At 36.2% G+C, this 24,145-nt stretch overlaps 1 protein-coding gene across 7 annotated transcripts in view; it reads left to right on the forward strand.

Moving 5' to 3' along the window:
- CCSER2 (coiled-coil serine rich protein 2) overlaps window positions 1–24,145 on the forward strand; it is a 72,301-nt gene that overhangs the window by 14,618 nt on the left and 33,538 nt on the right. For 4 of the 7 annotated variants that reach the window (XM_068688742.1, XM_068688746.1, XM_068688745.1 and 1 more), the window contains exons 2-6: window positions 1,378–2,851; window positions 3,760–3,962; window positions 19,299–19,389; window positions 22,284–22,446; window positions 23,079–23,274. In XM_068688742.1, coding sequence (XP_068544843.1) covers window positions 1,417–2,851; window positions 3,760–3,962; window positions 19,299–19,389; window positions 22,284–22,446; window positions 23,079–23,274 — 2,088 coding nt within the window. In that variant the 5' untranslated portion in view covers window positions 1,378–1,416. The remainder of the gene's footprint in view (window positions 1–1,377; window positions 2,852–3,759; window positions 3,963–19,298; window positions 19,390–22,283; window positions 22,447–23,078; window positions 23,275–24,145) is intronic. The other 3 variants (XM_068688744.1, XM_068688748.1, XM_068688747.1) reach the window with 1 other exon arrangement.

A 24,145-nucleotide genomic window follows, 5' to 3' on the forward strand; every position in this document is an offset into this window, starting at 1 on the left:
AAGAAGATAACCAAAATAGACCATAGTTTCCATGGAAAGAGGAAAAATGGCCAGGATTTTTCATCCAGAATGGGGATATCATTTAAATGTGGAAAAACAAGATGCTGAGGTGAAGGTCAATGACAAGTGATTATTTTGTACATTATAACATATCAATTGAGGACACCAAATGAAATGATCGGCTATTGAGTTTTCAACAAATGAAAACAAACAGTTGTACCACAGAGTATGGAGTTCTGGAGCTTTGAGATTATTCTGAAAATAGAATAGACGATTAACAAAATTAGTGAAGAAAAGCCTGTACTGAAGCACAGTTAAAAAAGGAGGCTATGAACACAGCTCCTTGCTTGGGAAGTTCTGAGATGAATGGAATCTGGGAGGATATAGTGGGGAAGTATCCCTGTTGGAATGAGGAGAAAGATGCTTGCTGTGAGCATCTGCTAGGACGCATCTCTTGCCTTCGCAGTATGACCAGCTGACAAAAATGATGAATTTTGGGTACTGAATTCTATTGATGATGCTGAATATAAGTAGCTTTCTTCAGTAATAGGTTTCTTTCAGAAGTTGGTAATCTTCATACTCATATGATCTGTGCATTTGCTACTTTTACACCTGCTGGATTTCCTATACGCTGTGCTTGTTCTGATAGCAGAAATCTGATTCTCTAGTGTTAAAAACAAAAACACCCCTGAATGTCTCAGTTTCCTCAAATCTTCTGCATGAAGAGCTTGAGAAATTCCCAAGGCAGTGAATAATTTGGAAACTTACTTTCAGTTGTTTTTCGATAATGTTGTTTCTTCTACTGCTATTTTGATTTTGTTCATACTTAAGGATATGTGTTGTGGTGTCTGCCAGTATCGCCTTTTCAGCAGGGGCTATGGCAGGCCAATGTGAACGTTTTGGCAAGGAAAAATAATTTTGGAAAAAAAAAAAGCTTTTGGTCAGGTTTTATATTACAGATTTGGAAGTCCTATGTTGCTGACAGCAGACTTGTGCTATGTTCAATATGTTCCTTTTTAAATATGAAGTCTTAAGTATGTAGTTGAGTAATTGTAGTACAATTAAAAAAATTCAGTTTGTTGCTCAAAATAGGCAAAGGAAAAATATGCACCCATTTTAAAGCTTATTTTAATGATGTAAAGAAGGCAAAAAGTGCAGTTTATCTAGACAATGAAAATGCTGGGGGTGGAGAGTGACACCTGAATAGTATTACTGCCAAATTGCTGCTGTTGATTAGTATTTCTCAGGAGTTCACAGAATGCATGAGTTACTTTATATAATTGTGGTGTAGTCATCTACACAGATGCAAATCTGTGTTGAAGAATATTGTTTAATGTGTGGTTATTTAAGGTCTAATATGTTCTTTCTTTTCCTTAGATTCAAGCACTCTTTAAGGACCAATGTACCCTGTAGCTCATGGAAGAAAAAAATCAAACCAGGACATCCTTGGTTTCCAGGCTACCGAAATACGGAACGAAAACTTTAGGAAGCGTCTTGCAACCTATGCCAAATGGGTCGGCTGTTAATTTAGCAGACAATAATGGTGGCAAAAATTTCAGCAAGCACAATGGCACTGTTCGTATGTCTTCCTTTTCTTTCAACTGGAGAAAATCAAATAAACATCAACTTCATGATCAAAACGGGAGAGACACCAATTCCAAACATAATTGCAATGAAAAACTAATCGATTCTGAGAAGTATTCTCCATCACAAGGAGCACTGAGTAATGATGTGCTCCGGGTGGGTTTGAACAACACTGCTTCAGTTGCATCAAAAACAGTAAAGCAAAACAATATGTTTGTACCTTCAACAGAGGAATTAAACCCAAAGTCTTTGCCTGGACTTTCTAGTTCAGCAAAATTCGCCAAAGGTACCCTGTCAGGAAGGACCTCGTTTTCTGGACTCAGTGCTCCAAAATCACACTTAAATGGATTTTATGGAAATAGGCCAATGGTAGGTTTGCAAAGACCTAGAGCTAATTCCAGTGCCACAAGGACAAGTTCAGGAGAAAGCTTTGCACAATCTACAGACAATAACAAGCCTTTTTCCAGTGAAAAAATGGTAAGATCACAAAGTTTTTCACATTCCATTCAGAATTCCTTCCTCCCCACTACGTCTTTAACCAGGTCACATTCCTTTAATAAAGCTGTGGATCTTACAAGGCCTTATAGTCAAAATCTAGCTGTTAGGACATCTCAGAGGTCATCTCTGTTGTCAAGAAATGCACGACAGTTGGATGTACCCAATGGAAATGAACCTATGAAGTACGGATTTACCAGGCCGTACTCCGGTATATCAGCTCCTGCTTCAAAGAAGCCCCCACTGACAAATGGGTCTGGGTCCACACCTTCTTTTGGATACAGATTAAGTCGACCGTCTTTGCTGAAGCCTACTAGGCAGCGATTTGCTGGAAATATCATTGTGGATGATGGCAAAACTACAACTCCTGACACGTGTATAGTGGAGAACTCTGAAATTGCAAGAAATATTAATCGAGCAATTGACAAAAACAGCATTATAGACTGTGATGCTCGAAGAACAGAATCTGTCGATGGCCTCCATGAAAGCACAGGAAAACATGGGTCAAGTGTCATGTGTATGAGTGATGATGGAGATGAAATATCTATATCTTCTTTGTCATCCTCGGAGAAAAATGACTTGAGTGAAGACTTCAGTGATGACTTCATAGATATAGAAGATCCAAATAGAACTGTGCAACTACAGCAAAAGGAGAGCCGCGTTCAAGAGTTGGAGCATGGGAGCATAACGTCGATAGAGCCGTTCACTTCTCTCAAGGAAAGTGGAGGATCTTGCTGTAATGCTGATGAATGGCTTGATATAAATATGTCTGGTAAATACTTTGCATTCTGTTTAGTATTTTAGGTACTCTATCAAGATTCTGTAATTGCAGTTAAGTTATGTTTAACTATTCTAATTTTTTTTTCAGAGTGGGACTATGCTGGCCAATTTATTTTCTCAGAGTGCTTTTTTTTTTTTTTGCATGATAGTAAACATTTTCAAGCGTTTTTTTTTTTTTTTTTTATAAGAGCGCTTATTTCTTTGGAATAAGAAATAGTGGTACTCTTTTAGCCAAACTTGTTATAGGATTGTAGAATTCCTCTTAGCCTTACTTGGCATTCATTTCTCTTGGGCTAGTGATCTCTGCAATTTTTATCCTCCTCTGTAGGCAGAGAACACCTGTAACTGCTTAATGTAGTGGCAATAAATGTAGGGTGACCTATTTAATTACTTAATTTTGTAAATTGTCATGTTACTATTTTTTTTTCCAAAAGCATGCTGCGTTAACTCTTAAAAAACTCTTTTAAAAAAAAAATCAGTGGACGAGATGGAAGATGCTTTAAAAGCAAAGCTGCATTTTCAAGTCTGATGTATTTTTTCCTTAGTGTATATATTTACTTTGAGAGATGTTGCGCTAAAAAGATTGGATCCGAAGGTGGAACCATATTTTATTAAAAAGATACAGAATTCTAAAATTCATCTTTCTTGACAGATGAATTGCTGTGTTGTATAAAGCTAGGAAAGATGTAGTTTAAAAGGATACTTAATTGTAATGGCTAGCTTTGTGGCTAAGCTTTTTACCTCCTAGGATGAATGTTCGTAATATTGTAGAATGCTTTCAGATATTTCTGTTAGAACACAGTTTATTATTGAGACTTTAATGTTTTTATATGCCTTAGGGTTTTTTTTGGTAATATTGGGTTGTTTTTTAGAATCTTGACTGTTTCTGTTTTCTTTAAGCAGTGGATGACAACAGTGAAAGTACAAAGAATACTGCTGAGAGTGTGATTTCTCCAGAGATAAATTACAGAGCTGGCTCCTCTTTTGAGCTTTCTCCATCTGATAGCTCAGATGGCACATATATGTGGGATGAAGAAGGACTGGAACCTATTGGAAGCGTCCATCCATGTGGAAGTTACGAGTCTTCAGAAATGAACAGCATAGTATGTATCTATACGCATCATCTGAATATCTGTAGCTTTTTTTCATTTTATTGCTGATGTATATTTTAAAAATAATTAATATATCTTTTTCACTTGATAACTGTTTCTTCTTTCCTCTGTAGTTGACAGCTTTCTGAAACTTCTTGTTAAGGAGTCCCTGTTTCTGGACAGATGGCCTTGAGTTAGACCACTTACATGCATGTTTGCCCCATTCGAAAGCTGGGACAACACAGCTTCTTCCTTATGCAATCTCATGGTGGCATTCAACAATAAAGAAATTACTTCAGCAAATAAGTAAAATATCTCCTACCAATCTTTAAACGTAAGAGTAACAACAAGAAAATAGTTGGTCCTTACCTGACTTCCATTGATTTGTATATTCTATTATTCTCTATTCTATATCTGCACAGGACCCTTTTGAACATGAATTTATTTTCATTTGTCTGTTTGTTCAAGCATAGCATCTTTAAAGTAGGTAGCTGACTAGCTCTTAAGTTGAACTGGACTCTTTACGTCTGGAAAACAGAAAGCAAGATAAGTAATAGCCATATTCTTAGTTCCAAACACAACTGATTTGCATCAAACATTCAGTCTGGAGTAGATGGAGAGTAGTTGCAGTGCTCTAACCCTTCAGCTGAGGTCAGTTAGCCAGCCTCTGGGTTCTGATAGACTTGATGTAAGTTGTCTGTCTGTCCTTCATCCTTTTCCACAGAAACACTGTTCTAACTTATTTGGGTTGCTTAATTAAAAGACTGCTCAGATTTTATTAACATATTATTCATTCAGAACTTCCAAGAAAAATTAGGTATAATCAATCAATGTCTCTAGCTTCTTAAATTTGAGAAGTGCTAAGTACTATGTCATCAGTGCCATTATCAGTAGTGCAGATGCTGTTTTCTGCCTTTAAAAGGTCCTTGTGGCACTAAGTCAGATTTTAATTTGTAGTTTTGTTAGGGTTGTCTAGCCCAACAGCAGAGATGTTTTTCTGAAACTGGGGCAGAGCGACATAATTATATTGTTATGTGTAACTACATAGGAGGAATTCCTGATATATGTTCAGCTGCCTGTGGTGGTGTTCATTTTCTGTCTTAAATTACAATCTTGGGATGTGGTGCTTAAAAGTAAGCTTAGAAATAGTTATTAACTTCTCTTGGTAATTATGGCCAGCTTGGAAAATCATTTTGAGATTTTTTTTTTCCAGCATGAACTTTGTAGTTACATTGATGTTTACAGGAAAAAAAATTAATGTAGGGCACTGCAAAAATAAACACCCTTCTCCCTGTCACATGCATGCACATACCAGGAAAAATTCTTAAACTTTCTCCTTGATAAACCTGAAAATGATATTCAATGCAGTTTATCAAACAAAAGGCACTGCTTTTATGTGCTTTTGAGCTATGTACCTTGTATTAGATATGCATATCCTCCATGCGTTAATTTATACATTTATATGAACTGAAGGTCAGTCATTGATGTTCTGATTGATAGAAGCTCTTGTAAACCTCAAAGAGCAGAGGTTTGTTAGAAGCTTATGATATTTTTGTTCAATGTTTTGGTTAATTTCTTTATTGAAAGTAAATAGCTGTTAGAGAGGTCTTACATGTAAAAGTGGAAGAATAAACTTATTTGGTTTAGATATAGTGGAGAAAGAAGGAGGGTGTAAGGCTTAGTGCTGAATCTAAAAAAAATAATGTGCTTTTTCCACTCATTTTGATTTTTATTCCATTAGTGCTCTTCCAGAATTATAGTGCAGTAAGCACTATATTTTCATCCTAAGTAAGGGAAACATCAATAATACATCTGTTTGTTGAATTGCATTTTAGTGGTAGTCCTGTTTTTTTTTCCTTTGCTTGTTATTGTTGGCAGAAAGAATGAGATTTAGAGTTGTTTTTCTTTTTTTTTTTTTTTTTTAGCCTACAGATTAAACACTCATCACTTTTAGTCTTAAGATGTAGAAGAATTTCTGATACAGTTCTTAGTTCTGAAGAATTGTGGTGTTGGGTGGACTAGTATAAGCTTTTGTTCTCTGTTACTGCTTCTGTCTGAAGGCACTGAGTATAAAAGCAACTTAAAAAAAACCCTGAAGGTCGTGAGAATAATTATTGTGATTAGGCAGCATATGTTGATGTTTTGATTGCTAGGAGGTGTATGATCAAATTGTGCATTTTCTGTCCTCTATTATTGTGAAGGTGAAAGCAGTAAATCTTTGTCAAAATCCAACTGATAAGAGTCTTTTAAGCTAATGTCAGCCTGACTGCCCCTGGGAAGTATTGCTTCTGGGGAAATCTGAAGCAGATAGGTGGTTCTGGAGTTTCCCTGGCTTTAGGCTGGTGTGAGAAGGAGCAGTGTGAGCCTTTGTGATGCTTTGGATTCCAGCAGTACATCTGAATTACTCATAATAAGATGGTAAATATTGTCAGTGTTTAGTCATCTGTTTGCCATCTATAGCATCAACAAATGTATAGATGGCAGTGTAGACCTTGTTGGGTAGTCAAATGAGAAGTGGTTTGGCTTATTTGCCTAGGGTGGTATTAATTAGGTCTGTGGAATGATAATGAGAGTGGTAAGACTTCATTTCATGTACAGTAGTCTACTTGACTACATGAACCTTGCTGTATTTTTGCTTTCATTTATTTTTGTCTGGAAATAATATACATATAAACAGAATGGATGAAAACATGGGTCCTACCTGGAGTCTCATCGCCCCTTTCCTTAGCAGAAAACAAAGTACTATTTTGCTATAGCAAGGCTTGTTTGAGTTGTTCTGTGCTATCCATTGTATTAACTAGGAATGTGAGAAGCATAATCTTTAGTATTCATTTGTTTGAGTAAAGCTTTGGTTTTGATTTTTTGAAGGTTAAAGCTCTTATTTACATTGAAAATAGGATAGATAATCCAAACAAGGGTCCCTGTATTATTATGAGGTATTACTACTTTTAAAAGACGCTACAGTATTCTACCATACAGGGGTCTGCAAGAAGAAAAAATCAAGGTGAACATTTTTCCATTAGCATCATTAGCATTTTTGATGCCTCTAGAGAGTAAGCTGTTTCTTTTTTTTTCCTCTTTCAAAGAAATTTCATTTGCACTAATAGTTTTAGAAAACTTGTGTACTCTGTATTATCGGGTTGTACGAAGACCATCTGTTCGACAGAGATCCAATCCTCTGTCCTTTTGTTATTAGAGGCTCTAGTAACTGTGTATGTCTCGGCTATCTGAATTTTTACTGAACTAAAGCTGGTATTTGGGGTATACACCAAGTGAGCATCAATTTAGTTAGAAGGATATATGATTATGGAACAATAATTGAAATCCGTCTTGAAGAGACAGATGGGTTTTAGCTGCTTTGCTTAGAATTTAATTGCTCTTGGGATGAAATCTAGATCTCAGTGGAATGAATCTGCTTTGTCATTTATCAGTGTGGCTAGAGTTTCAGCCACAGAGTCTGAAATGGTTACATTTTTCTCAGCTTCCTAGCATATTTTTGAAATCTCATGATGCTTTTTTTTTTTTTTCCTGTGATTGCAACTTGGGAAAGGGAGATTCTGAACTAGTTTCTGAGACTGTAGCACAGCTTATTGTTCTAGAGGCACAGATAGTCACTGAAATATGCTGTTCAAATGTATATACTTCTTAACTACAGAAAAGATGAGCTTGCTAAAATAACATTGTGTAATGTTCAGTCTGTGGTACTTGCTATTTTGTTACAGTAGTTTTAGTTACTTACAAGTAATTGAGTTTTTAAAATCATTTCCTTCTTGAAATGACTAAGCTTTAAATGACAGTCTGATGTATCAAATGAGTAATTTGTTATATAGGAATTAAGACTTGTAGTATGCATACTTCCAATGTGTTTACAATTAAAGAGCCAAGTGTTCTAAGTATTGTCTTCTAGCCATTTCTGCTTTTAGTTGTACATCGTTTCTAATGGGTTAATGCCAAATCCATAGTTGTTGTTCTATAAGAAGCTGGACTTTGGATTTTGGATTACTTTGCTACAACTGTAATAAAAATAAAAGCAAAAGTAAGCTTAAGGTAGTGTACTAATATGGAATAAAAAGGCTATTCAGATAGACAAGAGTTCTTTAAGTAGTATTTGGATGTCTTCAATGAGGTTTGAACCCCATAAATTTTACCATGTGCAAGGAAGTGTTTTTTTCCTTCGTGTGTGTGGTGTTTGTTTTGTTTTTTTTTTATCTGGATATATGTAATACTAATATAGAAGAACTGAATTATTCTAAACACTACAAATTTTTAATGCTTGTTCCAAATAGGTGAATAATGAGTCTCCATACTGTGCTAGCAGCACTGTATAAGATCCATTGGAAGAATTTTCAAGACAGAGGACTTCTGAACTAATAGTAACGTTTACAGACTTAAATGCAATTTAAATAGTATGCTGAAAGTGAGAAGTGTTTACATCATGATATTTTTCATCAGAAGCAGTTGTCGATTTAATGAAGCATTCAGTACAGAGTATTCAGAAAGTCTTGTGCTTCATTTTCACTTTTTAACAGGAGATAATGGAACTAAATATCTATATTTTCTTCATATATAGACACTTGTTTTTTGAGATACTTTAGAAAGAAGATCTTTTGAAATGAGCCCTTGAGGGGCAAACTAGTTATAAGAAGCACATGAGCAGATTCTGTCTAATGATCTAATTTAAACTTGGTTCCTTTTTCTGCTTTTCATGCTGCAAGTGAAGTGTCTAAGATTTTAAGAAGCTGAAGGTAAATTTAAAAAAAAAAACTTTGAAATTAACTGCTTCAATGTAAAAATTGTGTTCATAGGAAAGAATATGTACATATTTCTTTATTGAAACAAAGACTCTTAAATGTGTTTAGATTTTCATGATATCTTCATGTAAACCATTACTGAAATCTGTAGATTTATAAAATCTGAAGCTTTTATCTCCCATTCCTGTATTTGCTTTTCTGCGTGCAAATTGGTGTTAAAATGCTCCATCTCCGTTATTGGAGATGTTCCAGTTAGGAAATACTTATGCACTACTCAGCTCTTCCCCTTCTCCCCCATGTAAGAGACAGGATCAATCAAAAATTTTTGTCCACTGATACATTGAGCGTCCTTGCAGGTAGAATGTAAATTAGCTAGCTTTGTGACCTGTGAGTGGAGAAACTCCAACCACTGATCTGCAACACTTGGGGACCTTAAATGAGTCTCATGGAGCCTTCGTCTTATTTTTCTTTCTTCGGAATGATGGATGAATTAAAAATGAATAAGTTTACTTAACATTATCATCAGTGTATATTATATTATCAATGTATTTATACTTCATACTCAGATTCAGGTGGATCAAGAGGAAGGGTTTCTTATGATTTATTCCCAGTGTTTCACAACTCTGATTTAAGCTGTGGGGGAATGTGCTGGTGTGGCCTCTTCCTGGACCCCATCCTGTCTCTTTGCTTTACTATACCAGTATCATTTGGGTTTTGAAGGAGACAGTCCTTTTTGTCACCAAAAGGTGCTGCCTAACGTGGCTGTGAGCTCCTAGTCATTTTGGTCTTTAATGCTGCTGCCAATTTATCTGGCCACTGTCATGGTATAACTGGACCACGGAGGAGGAAATCAAGCAACTTTGCCCTGTAGCGATGCAAATAAAAATTAGACTTCATCACATCAGTGTAATGAGACTGCAAGTATAGTACCAGTGTACTGGTGCTATAGATAGTGCTGGATACTTGGCAATATGCTGTACTTCTTTCTACTTCCCTCTGGGCCCAGCATACTGGAGGCAGTTCTTGTGGAGAGAATTGTAGTGTGTGTAGCATCACTAATGTGGAATGGCAGTTTGGAGTCTTATATCTCTTGCTTCTGCTCAGGGAATTTTCGTTTGTTGCATTTAGCACCAAAGAAATCCTGTTTTGCAAGACAGATTAGGTAATCCATTGGTCTTTCATACTGCTTTACCTGAAAGCATGACTGTTAGGTTTCTAGGTCAAGATTTTTTTTTTTTTTTGACAGAGACATCGGAGTAGCCTGGGAAGTCTTTTATGAGATTTTAGCTTTTACTAGTGTATTTTAGGTAATGACAAACACAGTGTCTGAATTTTACTTCTCATAGAAAAATGTTTCTTGGAAATACCTTAACTTGATAAGCTGCATAGAGCATCGTTATAAAAGAGCTTCAGCAATTTTACTTAAATGCATAGTGGTTCAGACTTCCTGCTCAGAAACACAGTGAATCAGGGATTGGGATATCATAGAAATGTCAGCCTGGGAGGGCATTTTTCACTAGCATGTGTTTCTGTGCCACAAATGTGAAGCTGGTGTTGCTGTTAACCTCACCACCTTAAGCAGAGGTTATGTCTGAGTTCTGAGCTCTTCTGGAACTGAGGATTCTCTTGAATTGTTATGTTCTAACTTAATAACTTTAATTAGATTGATATAATTGGTTTCATTTTTCTACAAGTACAGAAATTTGTGGCATTTTGTTCATATTGCCAATTTCTGATAGTTCATCCACCCCAAAAGACAAGAATGAAAGCAACAACAACAAAAAAAACCTACTTCTAGTTATGCCTAAAAATTTATATTTGGAGAAGACTCAAGCGAACAGTTTCCTGATTTCAGAAGATTCAGAAAGGCTAGATAAGTGTTACCTTTTTTGCATTTAGTTTCAATTTGAAAAGATAGTGCTTCTGGATGTAGTAAATCAGGGTGAGAGCATCCTTGATCAATGTGTCTCCAGTTAAACTTTTAGTAAACTATGCAACTGCTGTGTACAATTGCTGGTAGTACTTTTTGTCTTAATACAGATTTAAGAGTACCTGCTTGTTTCAGTATGTTTTGCTATCAGTGATCCTTGCCCGCTTTTTCAGGAATGTTTGCTGACAGTCAGTTTTCTGCTTGTGGCGTAGATAAATGTCATGGAAGTAGGAACTGGCTTCAGAGGTGCTGACTTCTGAGAGAAAATAGCCGCTGTCTGCACCGCTCCAGTCTTCAGCTTTAGAGCTTAATCGTTACAGCAATGGGAGGTAGTGAGAAACTGCACTGCTTACTGAGATGGCATTTCTGTCTGTGTCTTGGGTGATGTGCATGTCCCTGCTGTCAAATGTTATTAAGAGGTTATATGACTGTATTACAGTGCACAAATCTCTTGTGGTGTTGCTTTGAGAGGTATGACATTTTGTGAACAAGCTTTTATGGCAAATTACCTTTTTTTCCTTTGGGATACAAAGGTATATATGGCTTTGAGAGCTGTATGATGCAGAATTGACACAGTAAATCTTCTCATGCTGTTTTGGTTGGTGAAATCAAGGAAGGCAACTTCTCTTGTGCTCCTGTCTTTCATTTGTGGTGGCTGTTAATGACAGCTTTGGTTTTGTATGGTGGGGAGAGAGAGCAGCAGATGTGTTGAGTGCAATATAATAATAAATACTGGTAGAAATTATTACTACTTTTAATTCATAAGCTTAAAGTGAGGCTTCCAGTATGAGTTTGCAGCTGCATATGCAGTGTAGTATTTTTAGTTAGTTTATAGCAATTCCTCTTTGATGTTTTTCTTTAATCTACCAACTGGCATCATTTTTCTGTAACAGAACTTCAGAAATACTCTAGTGTGCTTCAGTTAATTGTATTGCTGTGTTTTTTTCAAGTATCACACATTGTTTTCGTTGCTCCTAGGAAATCTTGAAACAGGTAGGCATGTACTCAAAGAACAGTAGAGTCTTAATTTTGGTGTAGTTCTGTTGTTTTTTGTCAGTGCAAACAAGAAAATCACTTAAGAGTATACAAAACGAAGTGAGAGGAATCTAACTGGGTATCTGAACACTTGACAGATAACTTGATTGAAAACATATGGATTGGCACACAGTTTTTTGTTTTTTTTTTTTTACCTGAAGTAGTGTCCTAGTAAGTTATAAGAACACTGGTGTTGAATCTTTTTGTGACTGACTTTTAGTTACAAACCATCCGAAACTTTGAGGAAGGGCTGTATCTTCTACATATTAGGGTCAGTTATGTTGTAGTATGTGCAAATCTGGTTTCTCTGGATGAAATGTGCACACCCATTTCCAGTCTTACTGTCTCCACAGTTCTAAAGACAGGATGCACAGTTCATTTAAAGATCGTTCAAAATAGGTTTAATAAAAATATTTGATGTTTTTGTTCTCTTTTTTGTTAATTAGAAACAACTGTATTAAGTAGCCTGTATAAGAACACACAAAGGCTGTGTAAAAAGTCATATTCAGTTCACATGGAAATTCTAGTTAGGGCATAACTAAAACTTAGTGTACAGAAGAAACTTAATTGATCTCCTGGTAGCTACCTTGCCCATGGTGTTCCTCTAAATTCGGATTGTTTTGATTTCACTATCAATTGGGAGTTGTTTGAGCCTGAAGGTACTTTTACATAGCTCTTCTATTACAACTGAATTGCCAAATTAAACTGGATTGTTCTTGGTATTTTATGCTATGTGTTTTTCAAATTCACCGCTGATGCATGTGCCTAAGAAGAGGCAGTAAAACCAAGTTCAAAAGTATTTGGAGAGCTGAAGCATGTGTCTCTACTGATCCCTAGAAATGAGCAGTAGACCCATCATACAGGATGTCTGGTAATCTGGAAGTCCTGAGGTAACTACTTAAATTGTAGTTCCTCCTGACTCTCAAGGTCTTCCTCTCACCATACTCATGTAGGCTGAACCTCGCAGCTCTAATATAGGTTTAAGTCAGTGGAGAGAACATCATTCATAGCGGTGTTTTTGCCATTTAAGAGTTTAAGCAAAAAATACATATTGCTTTATGATGTAAAATGGTCCATTACTTGTACATTAACTGCAAGTAACTTCAGAAGTAATGCTGAACTTCTGATATTGGTAGACTTTTCTGGAAACAGAAGCAATGAGTAGAAAGGAGCAGATATTGCCTATGTTCATTACACTTAATGCTTATGTCTTTCTGTTATTGTGCTCTAAAGTAAATCAAACCAAAACTGGAGTTACAAAACATTCCTAGCCGTAGTTGAAATTCTGCAGAAAGATGATCAGACCGTTTTTCCCTCCTGGTGTGTTTTTGTAGATTCATTACTGGAGGCTAGATGGCAGTAAAGGAACGCTTTTTGTGGCTGTGGGATTTCACTTGTGTTGCATGTTTGGTTAGTGCTATTGCTATGAATTGGTAAAATCTCAACAGAACAGTTAATATTTCAGGTTTTCTTTTTCTTTCCCTTTGTGCTCTTGAACTTCATTTTTTTTTTTTTACATGTTCTAGCATATAATTAAAATAATTAAGCAGCGAGCCTAGCTGCTCTTTGAGAAATAGCGGATAGTAACTTAACCTAATAATTATTCCCTATCTGCGTTCTGTAAACCTAGATAGAACATACAATGCCCTTATAAAAATGTTTTCAAAGAGGAATACATCATTATTTAAGACTAATATCCAATAGTTAAAATGTCTTGGGTATTCAGAACAAAGGTCCTGTTGCATTTGTTGTCTTGGCAACACTCCTTCATGGAGCATGAACAAAATGATAAAACACTTGTTTGGATGTTGGGCTTAATTATCCCTAATATGACTTGCAGCAATACAACATTTAAAATAGCTCCTTTCCTACCCAGTTCTTGGTATCCTGCGGAATTCTAGCCTTTCTCTCTGGCATACCAGAAGGATTACTGATACATTTTTATAAAAATGTGTATATTTGTATACAGTCTTGCATATAATGAATAAGTAATGTTAGAAAAACTGATATATTATATGTAAAAAAATCTAGTCTATATTTTTGTTTGAGGAAAAAAATACTTTTCACTTTCTTTAGTGATGCTTGCTGTCAACAAGAATTCAAACTGGAGGAATGATTGCAAAGGCTTCAGTTTGCCTTCTCTGTTAAGGTTTTTGGAGCTAAAACTATGTTTTGCTATTTGCACGTCTGCTACATCACAGCCAAACCCTCCTGTTTGTACAAATAAAAGCAATAAGCCATGTTCAGCTGGATGGGTAGGTATGCTGTTTGGAGGCATAGCCAGGTTTCTCTTCACAAAACAGTAGTTCGTAAACTCTCTTATTTTGTGGTGCTTTTCTGTGGTCTGGAACTAGTTTCCTGTGAATTATTTTCTACTTCTTCTTGTAATACCCATGCTTTTTTGAATACCTTTTCCAAGTAAATTCTAGAAGGTAGGTATCTTGTAGCTGGCCTCTCAGGCAGCCCCGTCTTTGTTGCTTTGTACAGCAGTACAACTTCACCATGCTGTTGGGCTGCTGAGATGTATCACAGCTGTATTGTGATACTTTTCCTAACTTCAGAAGTAATCAAGTAGAAGCTTTGCTTGCTTGGTCATTCTTAAGACTGTTGCACTGGAGGAAATGACAAAAGTTACAGTATCCGTTCAGCTATTCTATCTGTTTGTTTGTTTAAAAAAAAAAAAAGAGGAAAAAAAAAGATAGGATCTCAAAAAGAGCTGTGCCTTTTCATTCGGAAGTGGTAGGATGGGGAATTTCTGAAACTGAGTTTGTTACAAAAGAGAATGCTGGTACGAGGAACTGCTGTAGTCCTGTTTTGAAGGGTCCTCTGGTGCATTAGAAAAGACCCTTAGATGTAGAGCTCAGTGATACGGTTTAGTGGAGAACTTGTTAGTGTTAGGTCAGAGGCTGGACTCGGTGATCTTGGAGGTCTCTTCCAACCTAGGTGATTTTGATTCTGAAGTGCATGTTGGATCATCTCTTCATATGAGGATTGTTCTGTTATGATGCTGCAAATGTGAAGACTCCCATTTCTGGATGAATTAAATGAATAACTTGAAACTGTTACCTACTTCTTAGAGGCTTATACATTAGTCTGGAAATTTAATTTCTTATCCCAGAGTCACTCTACGTCATCTGTTTCAAGAGTATGTTTTTTGAGAACTTTGATTACAGTTTCCTCCTGTGTGACATGAAGCAAAATCCATATTACTGAATTTGTCGTAATGTATCCTTCACTAGAGGATCAGACTCGTGTTAAAACCCATATTGTGCAGCACCCGTATTGCTCACTGTTCTGCTAACGCAGACACTGATGTTTCTATTTAGGTAGTCTCTCTTTGGTAGTAGACAAAGAATGAAGTTGACATCTGACCAGAATATCTGACTTCTCTTTGTTTTGTGGTATGTGACAAGCACACCTGTCTGCTTTAAATGATTTAGGGGCTTTGGCAAGCTGCTTTTTTTGAAGTTTACAAGGAAGTACATTGTAATGCTAACAGGTGTTAGTTGTTTTTTTTTTTTGTAAGACTTGGTTGGTGTCCTGCATGTCAAATTTTAAAAAACATTTTTAAAAACTAATTACTCAAGACATATAACAATAACTCTGGTATTTTGAGGGTTCTGGTAGAAACTTGTTCAGAGGACTTGTAATTTATGCAGTTTGTATGTCTTCATAAGTTGTAACATCTTGAGAATCTAGTCTTGTGAAATTTAAAAAAAAAAAAAAAGTTTAGTGGGAAGGGACCTCCAAAGGTCAGAGACCAACTGCCTGACAACTTTGGGGCTGACAAGTTGCAGCCTGTTGAACCTCTCGGGGCAGCCTGTTCCGGTGTCTAACCTTTCAAAAGTTTTTCCTGATGTCCAGTCTGAGCCTTCCTTGGCACTGCTTTGAACCATTCCTGTGTGTCCTGTCACTGGATACCAGGGAGAAAAGAGGAGTGCCTCCCTCTCCACTTCCCATCCTCAGGGAGTTGCAGAGAGCAACAAGGTCGTCTCTCAGCCTCCTGTTCTCCAGGCTAGTCAACCTGAGTGCCCATCCTCTCATCACAGGAGATGCCCTCCAGCCAGTTTACTAGCTTTGTCCTTGTCTGGATGCTTTCAAGGACCTTAATGTCCTTTTTATATTGCAGAGCTCAGAACCACATGCAGTATTGCAGGTGAGGCTGCACCAAGGCTAAATATATCAAGAGAATCACCTCTTTTGACCAGCTGCTATGCACCTTTATATACATTATTCTTCTCAATGATACAAACCAAGTAGGATTATTCCCTTAATGTAACTCCTAATACTTGCTAAAACATGTAATAATCTATAGGGTTGTAGCTGGTGTAGTTTGGAGAATTTCTACATCCATTCTAGGCAGAACTTGATGATAGTAGCTGTTAAGCACTCTTCTTAACAATGTTACTGCCTTGTAGTTAAATTCATTATACAGCAGTAAGAATAACCGAAGGCTGTAAGTGCAGGTTTATATGTACAAACTTGCTGATGAAACCTGAAGTTTATCTTGTAACTATTTCAAGATGACATTAACAACAGTTCATTTCCTGTTATCTTTCCTACCTAGATAACTGTAGGAAATGCTCAAAGGGAATTCACATGGGGTCCAGATATTGCAAAGACTTCATAGTCAGATTTTGTTTTCTAGCATGGAGTTGCCTCAGTGCGGTTCAGGAATGTATAATTAGGGAAACATAATGAAATGTGCTGTTGACAGAGAAGTATGTTTGGCATCTCAAATGCTGACCTTTTCTGACATCATTAGACTTCTGAAGCTCTGATACAGGGATAGCAAAGTGGCTTATCTGGGTTTATTAGTTAACACTCTGACATACTATGTTTTTTGATTGTATTTTAAAATGCATTTGCATGGTAATGGCAATGTTTTCAACTTTCTTAAGCATTTGTGGCCACTGCTCAACTAATTTGTCATGTTCATTAAGGTTTCCACAGTAGGGGAAAATAGTGCTTCTTCGTACTAATTTTGAAGATCAAAGCATGGCATAGAAGCAATTTATCAACTAACAAACTGAATTTGCCTCTCCAACACGTACATTTTACAAAATTGCTTAAAAAATACACGTTGCTTAAAAACATTTGAGTTCCTGGAAAAATGTAAATTAATGGATGTAAAAATGAGTGAACATCTGCAGTCTGTTCCCCTGAATGGTAAATATGCATTTTATTTAAATTACTTTCAATTTGTGAAAGCTTTTCTCTAGTAATTTATTATTCAGTGTCCTGATATTCTGTGCTTTTCTTCTGTTCTTTTCCTGTAAATAGTTAGAATGACATATGTAAGCAATATTATTCAGGTAGGACTTCTAGAATATAACAAAACGAGGCGGTTTTGTCTCAAATATTCCACTGTCCCTTGATATTGCACATGTTTTATGAAGTGAATGTTAACTCCTTGTTTCATATCCTCTCTCCAATGTCGAGAAGTGCATTTCCCTGCAGAAATGGAGAATGTTTATTGTTCTGTCAAGAAAAAAAATCTTAAAATATCCTTAGCTTTTTCCACCATTTGTAATCAAATAGAGGAATACTTCGTGAATACTATAGGAACACTGCAGAAGAACATTTGGGTCAACAGTTCAGCGATGCCTGTCAATGTTATTTGTTTCTGACATCTCTGACAAAGCAAATCTAACATGATTAGCCAGCGAAGGGATAGCTTTCCAATTGAATACAGTTTTGCGGTGTGTTGATAGTCTGTGTACTATTATACAGTTCTGTTCTTGGAAAAGAAGCAGGTGTGAAATGTCTGAATCTAATCCTAGGCCTTAAAGCTATGACTTCTATTTGCAGGATTTCAGAAAACAGAGGTCAAGAGCTTTAGAGCTGTGTAACCATTAACAATTTCCTTAGACCTGCTTCGTATTATGATCACTTGGTATTAATACGTTTATTTATCTTTGAACAATCAAGTGAGAGAGGCTGTGTTCTCTAATCAAGTACTGCATTTTGTCTGACATAGCTTTCCAGCAGCATGTTGCTAGCAGCATCTGGCTACTCCAACAGATTATTTTGCAGCCTTGACCTCTTGAGTTTTTTTTTGTACTGTTGGTGTTCTTAAAGGAAGAGAGGTTAGTTTATTTCTGTCTCTTTCACTGTCAGTTGACTTCGCTGTCACTGCAGTTGTTTTCCTGTAATACACCTGACTAATTTTTTGGATGGAGTATTGGTACTAATGTTACTGCATTTTTCTGTTATTATCTTATTACACAATGTGATGTTTTGTTTGTAACTTCAGAAACAGCTTTATATATAGCACATTTTTAAAGACAAAAGGCAGCAGCGCTTGGTACTGATAATTACATATTTTAAATTTTGTTGGCCGAAAAAGCAGCTGGGAGCTGTAAGTTCTTGTCAAAACCTTGGGACTATTCCAATCTCTGGCTGACAAAACATGTTAAGGGATATAGGTGTTCTCTTCCTTCTGTTCCACACTAAAACATGCTTAAAAGCTAGAAGCATGATCATGTACTGTTTCTCATCTCGTTAAACAGTTAAGTTTCTTGTTTTTGTTTTTTTTTTTTTTTTTTTCTGAAGTACTAGGTGCCTTTGGTAACATAAAGAATGGAGAGGCCTCTGTATTCCTTCGTTTTAGAGGGGCAATATTTGTCCTGAGTCTGGCTTTGGTTATTATTTATGTTGAAATAAAGCAGTAAAGTAAATCTGAATCTGAAAATGGTGTCTGGACATGTACATTTCGTGAAAAGGAGTCAAAGGTATAAAGTGGTGGCTTTCCCCTGAAGGATTCAGTAGAAGAAAATGTGTCAAAGTTAATCAATTATAGCTTGCATTGGGTTTTTGTCTCTTAGTGTAGGATGGGTGTGCCGATGCCGGAGAAAATCTGTAGCTTTTCCAGATTATACATGGCTGTTCTTATTAGTATTAAGAGTTATTCCCTTGTAACAGTATACAAGTAAAGGAGATTTCCATCCGTATCACAAATAGGTGTAGAAAACAAGTGTTTGGTGATGGCAATGTGTTCACCTTGGAAAATGTGAAAGTACAGTTCTGCTCAATAATTTGCTTAGAAAATAATCTTCCCTGTTCTTTTTCTTGCTATTCTAAATAATTTGTTCGGAAAAAGTGTTTAAAGTCAATTTTTAAGCCTTCCATAAAGACAACACATAAAAGAGTTGGAACACTGTTCTGGGATTTAAGATAAGGCTTAAACCAAGATACTATAGGTTCCTAACCCACCCCTTTCATTTTCATGACATGATGATCTTTTGATCAGTGTGATGTGAGAGCTGAAACAAGGTGATATAACATCTTCTCCTTATAAACTTGTCTTTGAACCCTAAGTAAGTAAAATAATACTCTGCGTCCATTGTAAAACTAAATTAATAAATAAGAAAATCTTGGGAGCATTCCATAGGTACAAAGCATAAAATTGTTTAAATCTATCCGTTACTGTACCAGATCAGTAGGAGGGTTGTTAGTTTGTGTAGACAGTCTCAGGTAAGGCTGATCTTGTCTCAAAAGAGAGGAAGCTGCTGACAACATCAGATATGTATACAGAAGAGATGTAATAAAGCTTTGCAATCAACTCTTTATGGCACTGGAATAAATGAGGTATCACGAAAACAGCTCCATCTGCCATTTTCTTTCTTGTAGGATATCTTGAATAATCTTGATTCATGTGATCTTGAAGATGATGATCTCATGCTCGATGTGGACCTACCTGAGGACCCACCTCATGACAAAGGTAAGTAAAGTAGCCAAGCAATCTTACTGTGAAAGTGCAGTATGGGTTTAAGATATTTCTGGATTTCTTTGTTCTAACTTCTGCTTTAATAAGATGCACACTTTCAGTTGGTTTTTATTTAGGTAACTTTCTTGAGATGGTTGTCATTTTGTAGAAGGAAGAATTATTGCCTAATATATTTTATATGCTTTAGGGTAACAGCAGTCTTAAGTCTTAAGATGCAATATTTTGAGGAGTCTTTTATGCGCTCTTGTTGTCTGTGAGAATGCTGTCAACCTTTTCATGGGGAAGACAGATGCCACTAACATAATAAAAATTCATAATACAAATTTAGACCAGAATTAACTGTTTCAGGCAAATTAATGCCACACTTCTTCAAATTCTAGCCTCCTTTAAGGCATTTGGTTTTGGTCATTCCAACTTAAAAACAATTGTCACTGGTTGTGAGAATTGTGTCAGTATCTTCAGATGAACAGAAATGTTGGATGTGGACCACGTGATATCTTACCCTGTCCAAACAGGCACTGAAAGAAAAAAGCTTTGCCTGTTTTGCGTACTGTTCAGCTACGTGATGAAGTATGGGGTAATTCAGTTGCTTTGACAGTACGTTTGAGTTCTTTGGATGAAGATTCTTACAGGTATGTTAGCTATGAAGCCAAATTAACATTAAAATAAATAGTCTGCCACCTACAACAGTAGTGGCACATATAAAGTGCAATACTTAACCTTTTAAATCTCAGTAATTTTTCCAAAGTACTTGTGTGAAAGGTGCTTATTGATGACTATTACTGCTGTGCTAGTAGTCAACTTTTCAACCCAGACATTTAAGTTTCTTTTTAATTTCCTGAATGAGTAACAAACCAAGCATATGTGCTAACTCACAGTGCTTGTGGGCATGCACTAAGCATTCTTTCAATAATGGTAATAGTTATCCTGTTGGAAAAACTAAGAAACAATTGTAAGGGACAGATCAATTTTTTTTTAAAGTTTTCTTTTGTTTAAGAGGCATGCGATGTATCTGCATCAGTAATTTCATTTCAAACTAATATAAAAAATGTTCAAAATGTGTGCTTTTGAAAGGTGAAAGCTTGCCTCACAAAAGTTAGCTTGCCATTTAATCTGGCTATGGGTTAAATACTGTGTTTGCCTCACTGCTTTCTGAATTGCATCAATATAATCTATACTCACATTGCTACAGCAAGTATCTCTAGTGTTTACATAGCTGGAATATGTCTTGTGACTGCAGCAATCTGTGTTGTTTAAGCTGGTGGTTCAGGTGGAGAAACTATTGCTGTTTGGGATCGATTTCAGATAATCAGATAGGCATTTTTTTTGAAGTAGGTTTCCATATAAAATTAATGTGGAATGAAGTGGGCATCTCTGCTATAATCACTTCACTGATAAAAATCCAGTGATTTCAAAATAAGCTCTGAAAAGAGAAATTCAGACGTCATCTCATGCTTCCCCTTAAGCAAACATGACTAACCACAAGTGAAGTTTGTTCTTTGCTAGTATTCATAGGGTTTTCATTCAGTGTCTCAATTTATTTTCCAAAGCTGTGTATTATAACTACCAACAAACTTACTGAGGGCTTATTTTGAACTGATCCGTTTGAGCTTTCATGTAGTGTGAGCTGTGGAAATATGCCTCTAAAGGAAAACAAATCTTTTGTTATTTTAGCTGCACAAGTTATTTTTTTACATAAACATTTGGTTATTGAACTAGTTGATTAAAAATGGAATTGGAGATAGGAGTATTATAACACCTAGCAGCACTTTTTGCCAACCTTATTTCCGTACTTGTGTGCAGCTTCACTGATGTCAGCCTTTTAAGACTTTCCCAGGTCCGCGGAAACTCTCCTTGTTTCGTTTTGGAGTGGAGGATGCCGCTTGGACACTATTTATAGCAGCAGTTCTAGTTCAACAAGTATGCAGTGAGTGAGGATGGCAGTCTTAAATCACAGGGTAAAACTGGGCTGCCTTCCCACCAACACGCAGGCTGGGAGCTCAGCAGGAAGGAAGGCCTGTTTATGAGCGTCTCATACGCAGCTATGTCTGAGTAGGCAGCCGAACAAAACAATGTCCTCTTGTGTAGATTTATTCTTCTAGCAAAGGGCTGACAATGTGAGGAAAAGCTGGTTGGGTAAGTGAAGGGGACGGTGCAATGGCAGAATAGCAGTTTAGGACGTTTTCACTGTGTCTGACTGCACGGGTAGCAGTTGTTTTGGCTTTGTTTCTAGTGGTTTACAAGCTGTTGCCAAATATAGCACTTGTTTGCTCCAGAAGTTTGTGGAATTTGCTTTGCTTTATAGAAGCTAGTGTTTTAAAGAGATTTTGTTTGCTTGTTTTAAATTTTTTGTCCAGGTAAATAAAGATTAAAATTCTCTGAAGTTTGATCACATGACAGATGACTTGAGTGAGAGAGATATAATTTAAGTACTGAAACTAGTCTGTCTCTTTTTTTTTTTTTTGTAATAAAGTTCTGGCATTTTTCTAAAATACCATCTTTGTGTTTGTTTTGTTCTAACTTCTTAAAATCCTAAAGATACTAAGAAAGAAAATAACATGTTTCTTTTATTCTGTTTTCCTTCCCTATAGCCTTGTCTCTTCCAAGTGATTTTCTTCTTAGACCTGAAATATTGTTAAGGCTGAGCTCTGTAGTTTCTGCTTCAGGTTACTTTTATTCTTGTAACAAGTTTTATATGCTAGTAAAAGCCTGAGTTCATTACAGCATTCTGCTGGATTCTTCTAAAAATGCTTTCCTTTTTTTGTCTGTTTAAGAAAAAAACAGAACTGATTTTACATTGCATCCATTATCAGCACATAGTAAATTAACAAAAAAGACACATGGTCTTGGGAACAATTTTTTTTATTTTTTTACTTCCTACTCTGTAGAGGAATGTGAAAATATGAGCCGTTATGATAGACAAGACAGAAATGCTAGACAACATCCAGAAGGATTCTGGAAAAGAGCACCACAGCAACGATGGAATGCACAGGATCACTATCATCTTGGCCATACTGAGAACTATATTCATGGAAAAAATGATTTGAACAGGTAAAGACTTTTGCAGCCTTTACCCTCATTAAAATACTATGATGAGAAATCTTTCGTATCAAAGGTATCAAGTGATGCTGAATGTAAGACATTTGCAGAGTAGTTTTATGTTATTGAATAGCATGTCTGAGTGGGAGCATCCCTCAGATTTGTAATGATTTCCTTGTAAAGCTATTTTGTTGTGGGTTTTTAATTAAAATACAAGTGTTCTGCCTTGAGCTGGAACGTACTTGGAAATGTTCTGATTTAATAGTTGTCTTTATAGGATACTGTAATGATGTCTTATTACTTGCATGTTTTAAATTTGTAGATTTTTTTCCTTAACAATTTTCTTTTAAAATACATGTAATCTTGTACCTTGTACAGGCTATAGCTTGCATGACTGCGTTTATAGAAACTATTATGAGCAAACTGATTTTAGGGTACTGTAGATGTTGGTCTGTGGATTTGTGCAAGCGGGAAGGAAAGTGAAATAGCACTGGCATTTTCTGACTTATTTTCCTCTGTATACCACAGTATGTAACTATAGGCTATGTTATATAATAATTTATTTTACTAAATGCTTCGTAGCTCTAATTTGTCATCCCAGTGTGAGAGTATGCATGTAGATACATACACGTATATATTTTCAGGAGATCAAACTACCCCGAGTCTCCTGTTGGTCACTTTGAAAGCTATGGGGCACCAAATTGTTACCAGGCTCCTAGACAGCTGGTGGGCTTACCGGAGAATACTGTGATGCTTGACGAAATGACACTTCAGCACATGGTCCAAGACTGTACAGCTGTGAAAACTCAGTTATTGAAATTGAAAAGATTACTACACCAGGTAAGCTGTTTAAATGGAACAAAAGCCAAAAAGTATGTTGGAGAGTTGTCTCAGTTGGCTTGTCATCTGGCCTTATTGAAGTGTTTTCATTTTCTTCAGACATTGATTTAGTGTTTAAGAGTGCACTTCGTTTTGCTACGTAAAATAGTAATTTTTTGCCTTTTCAGCACTTTACTGAATGCAAAAACATTACGTATTAGTATTCTGCTCCTCTGTGGAAAGAATAGTAAATTAAATCAGTGGTTGTGAAGACAGGCTTTTATTTAATAAAGTCCTAGAAGGCTAGGAGTAATGAATAAATAAAAAGCTATCACATTGAACAAGCTTGCATTCAGCAAGTCAGTGTCTATAGCTTCTTCCTTTTAAAACAAACAAACAACCAACCAAACAAAACAAACAACAACAACAACAGAAAACCCTTTTCCCTCCTTTTCATCATTTCTTAGTGTTTCAGCAGGAAGCTTAGTGCATCCTGCTAGGCCATCTCTATTGGAAGTACTAAAACTTAACCTTTCCAGTGTGTTGTCATAAGCTTTTAAGGAGCTTTTTCAATTTAAACTCAAAAATCCACAAATTGTTGGGAGTTCATAAACTGCTGGATCATTCTGCAAAAGTATAAGATTTCAGCTGCAAAAATCCCTTTCTCTTTAAATACACGGAAATCTATAGGACTTCCTCTTTGGATGCATTTACAGATCAGCATGTAAAAGTGTGCGTGATGTTTTCTTTAATATTAGGTTTATTGTTGTTGCTTCCTAACAGCATAATATAATAGAAACAACTTTGTGCCTTAGAAGACACTAAGACAAAGCACAACAAAACAAAAAGCATATCAGTCTTGAGGCTAATTGAAGGATATGACTCTGCCTTT

Source organism: Anas acuta, chromosome 7 (genome assembly GCF_963932015.1).
Source record: "Anas acuta chromosome 7, bAnaAcu1.1, whole genome shotgun sequence".
Taxonomy (NCBI): Eukaryota; Metazoa; Chordata; class Aves; order Anseriformes; family Anatidae; genus Anas; species Anas acuta.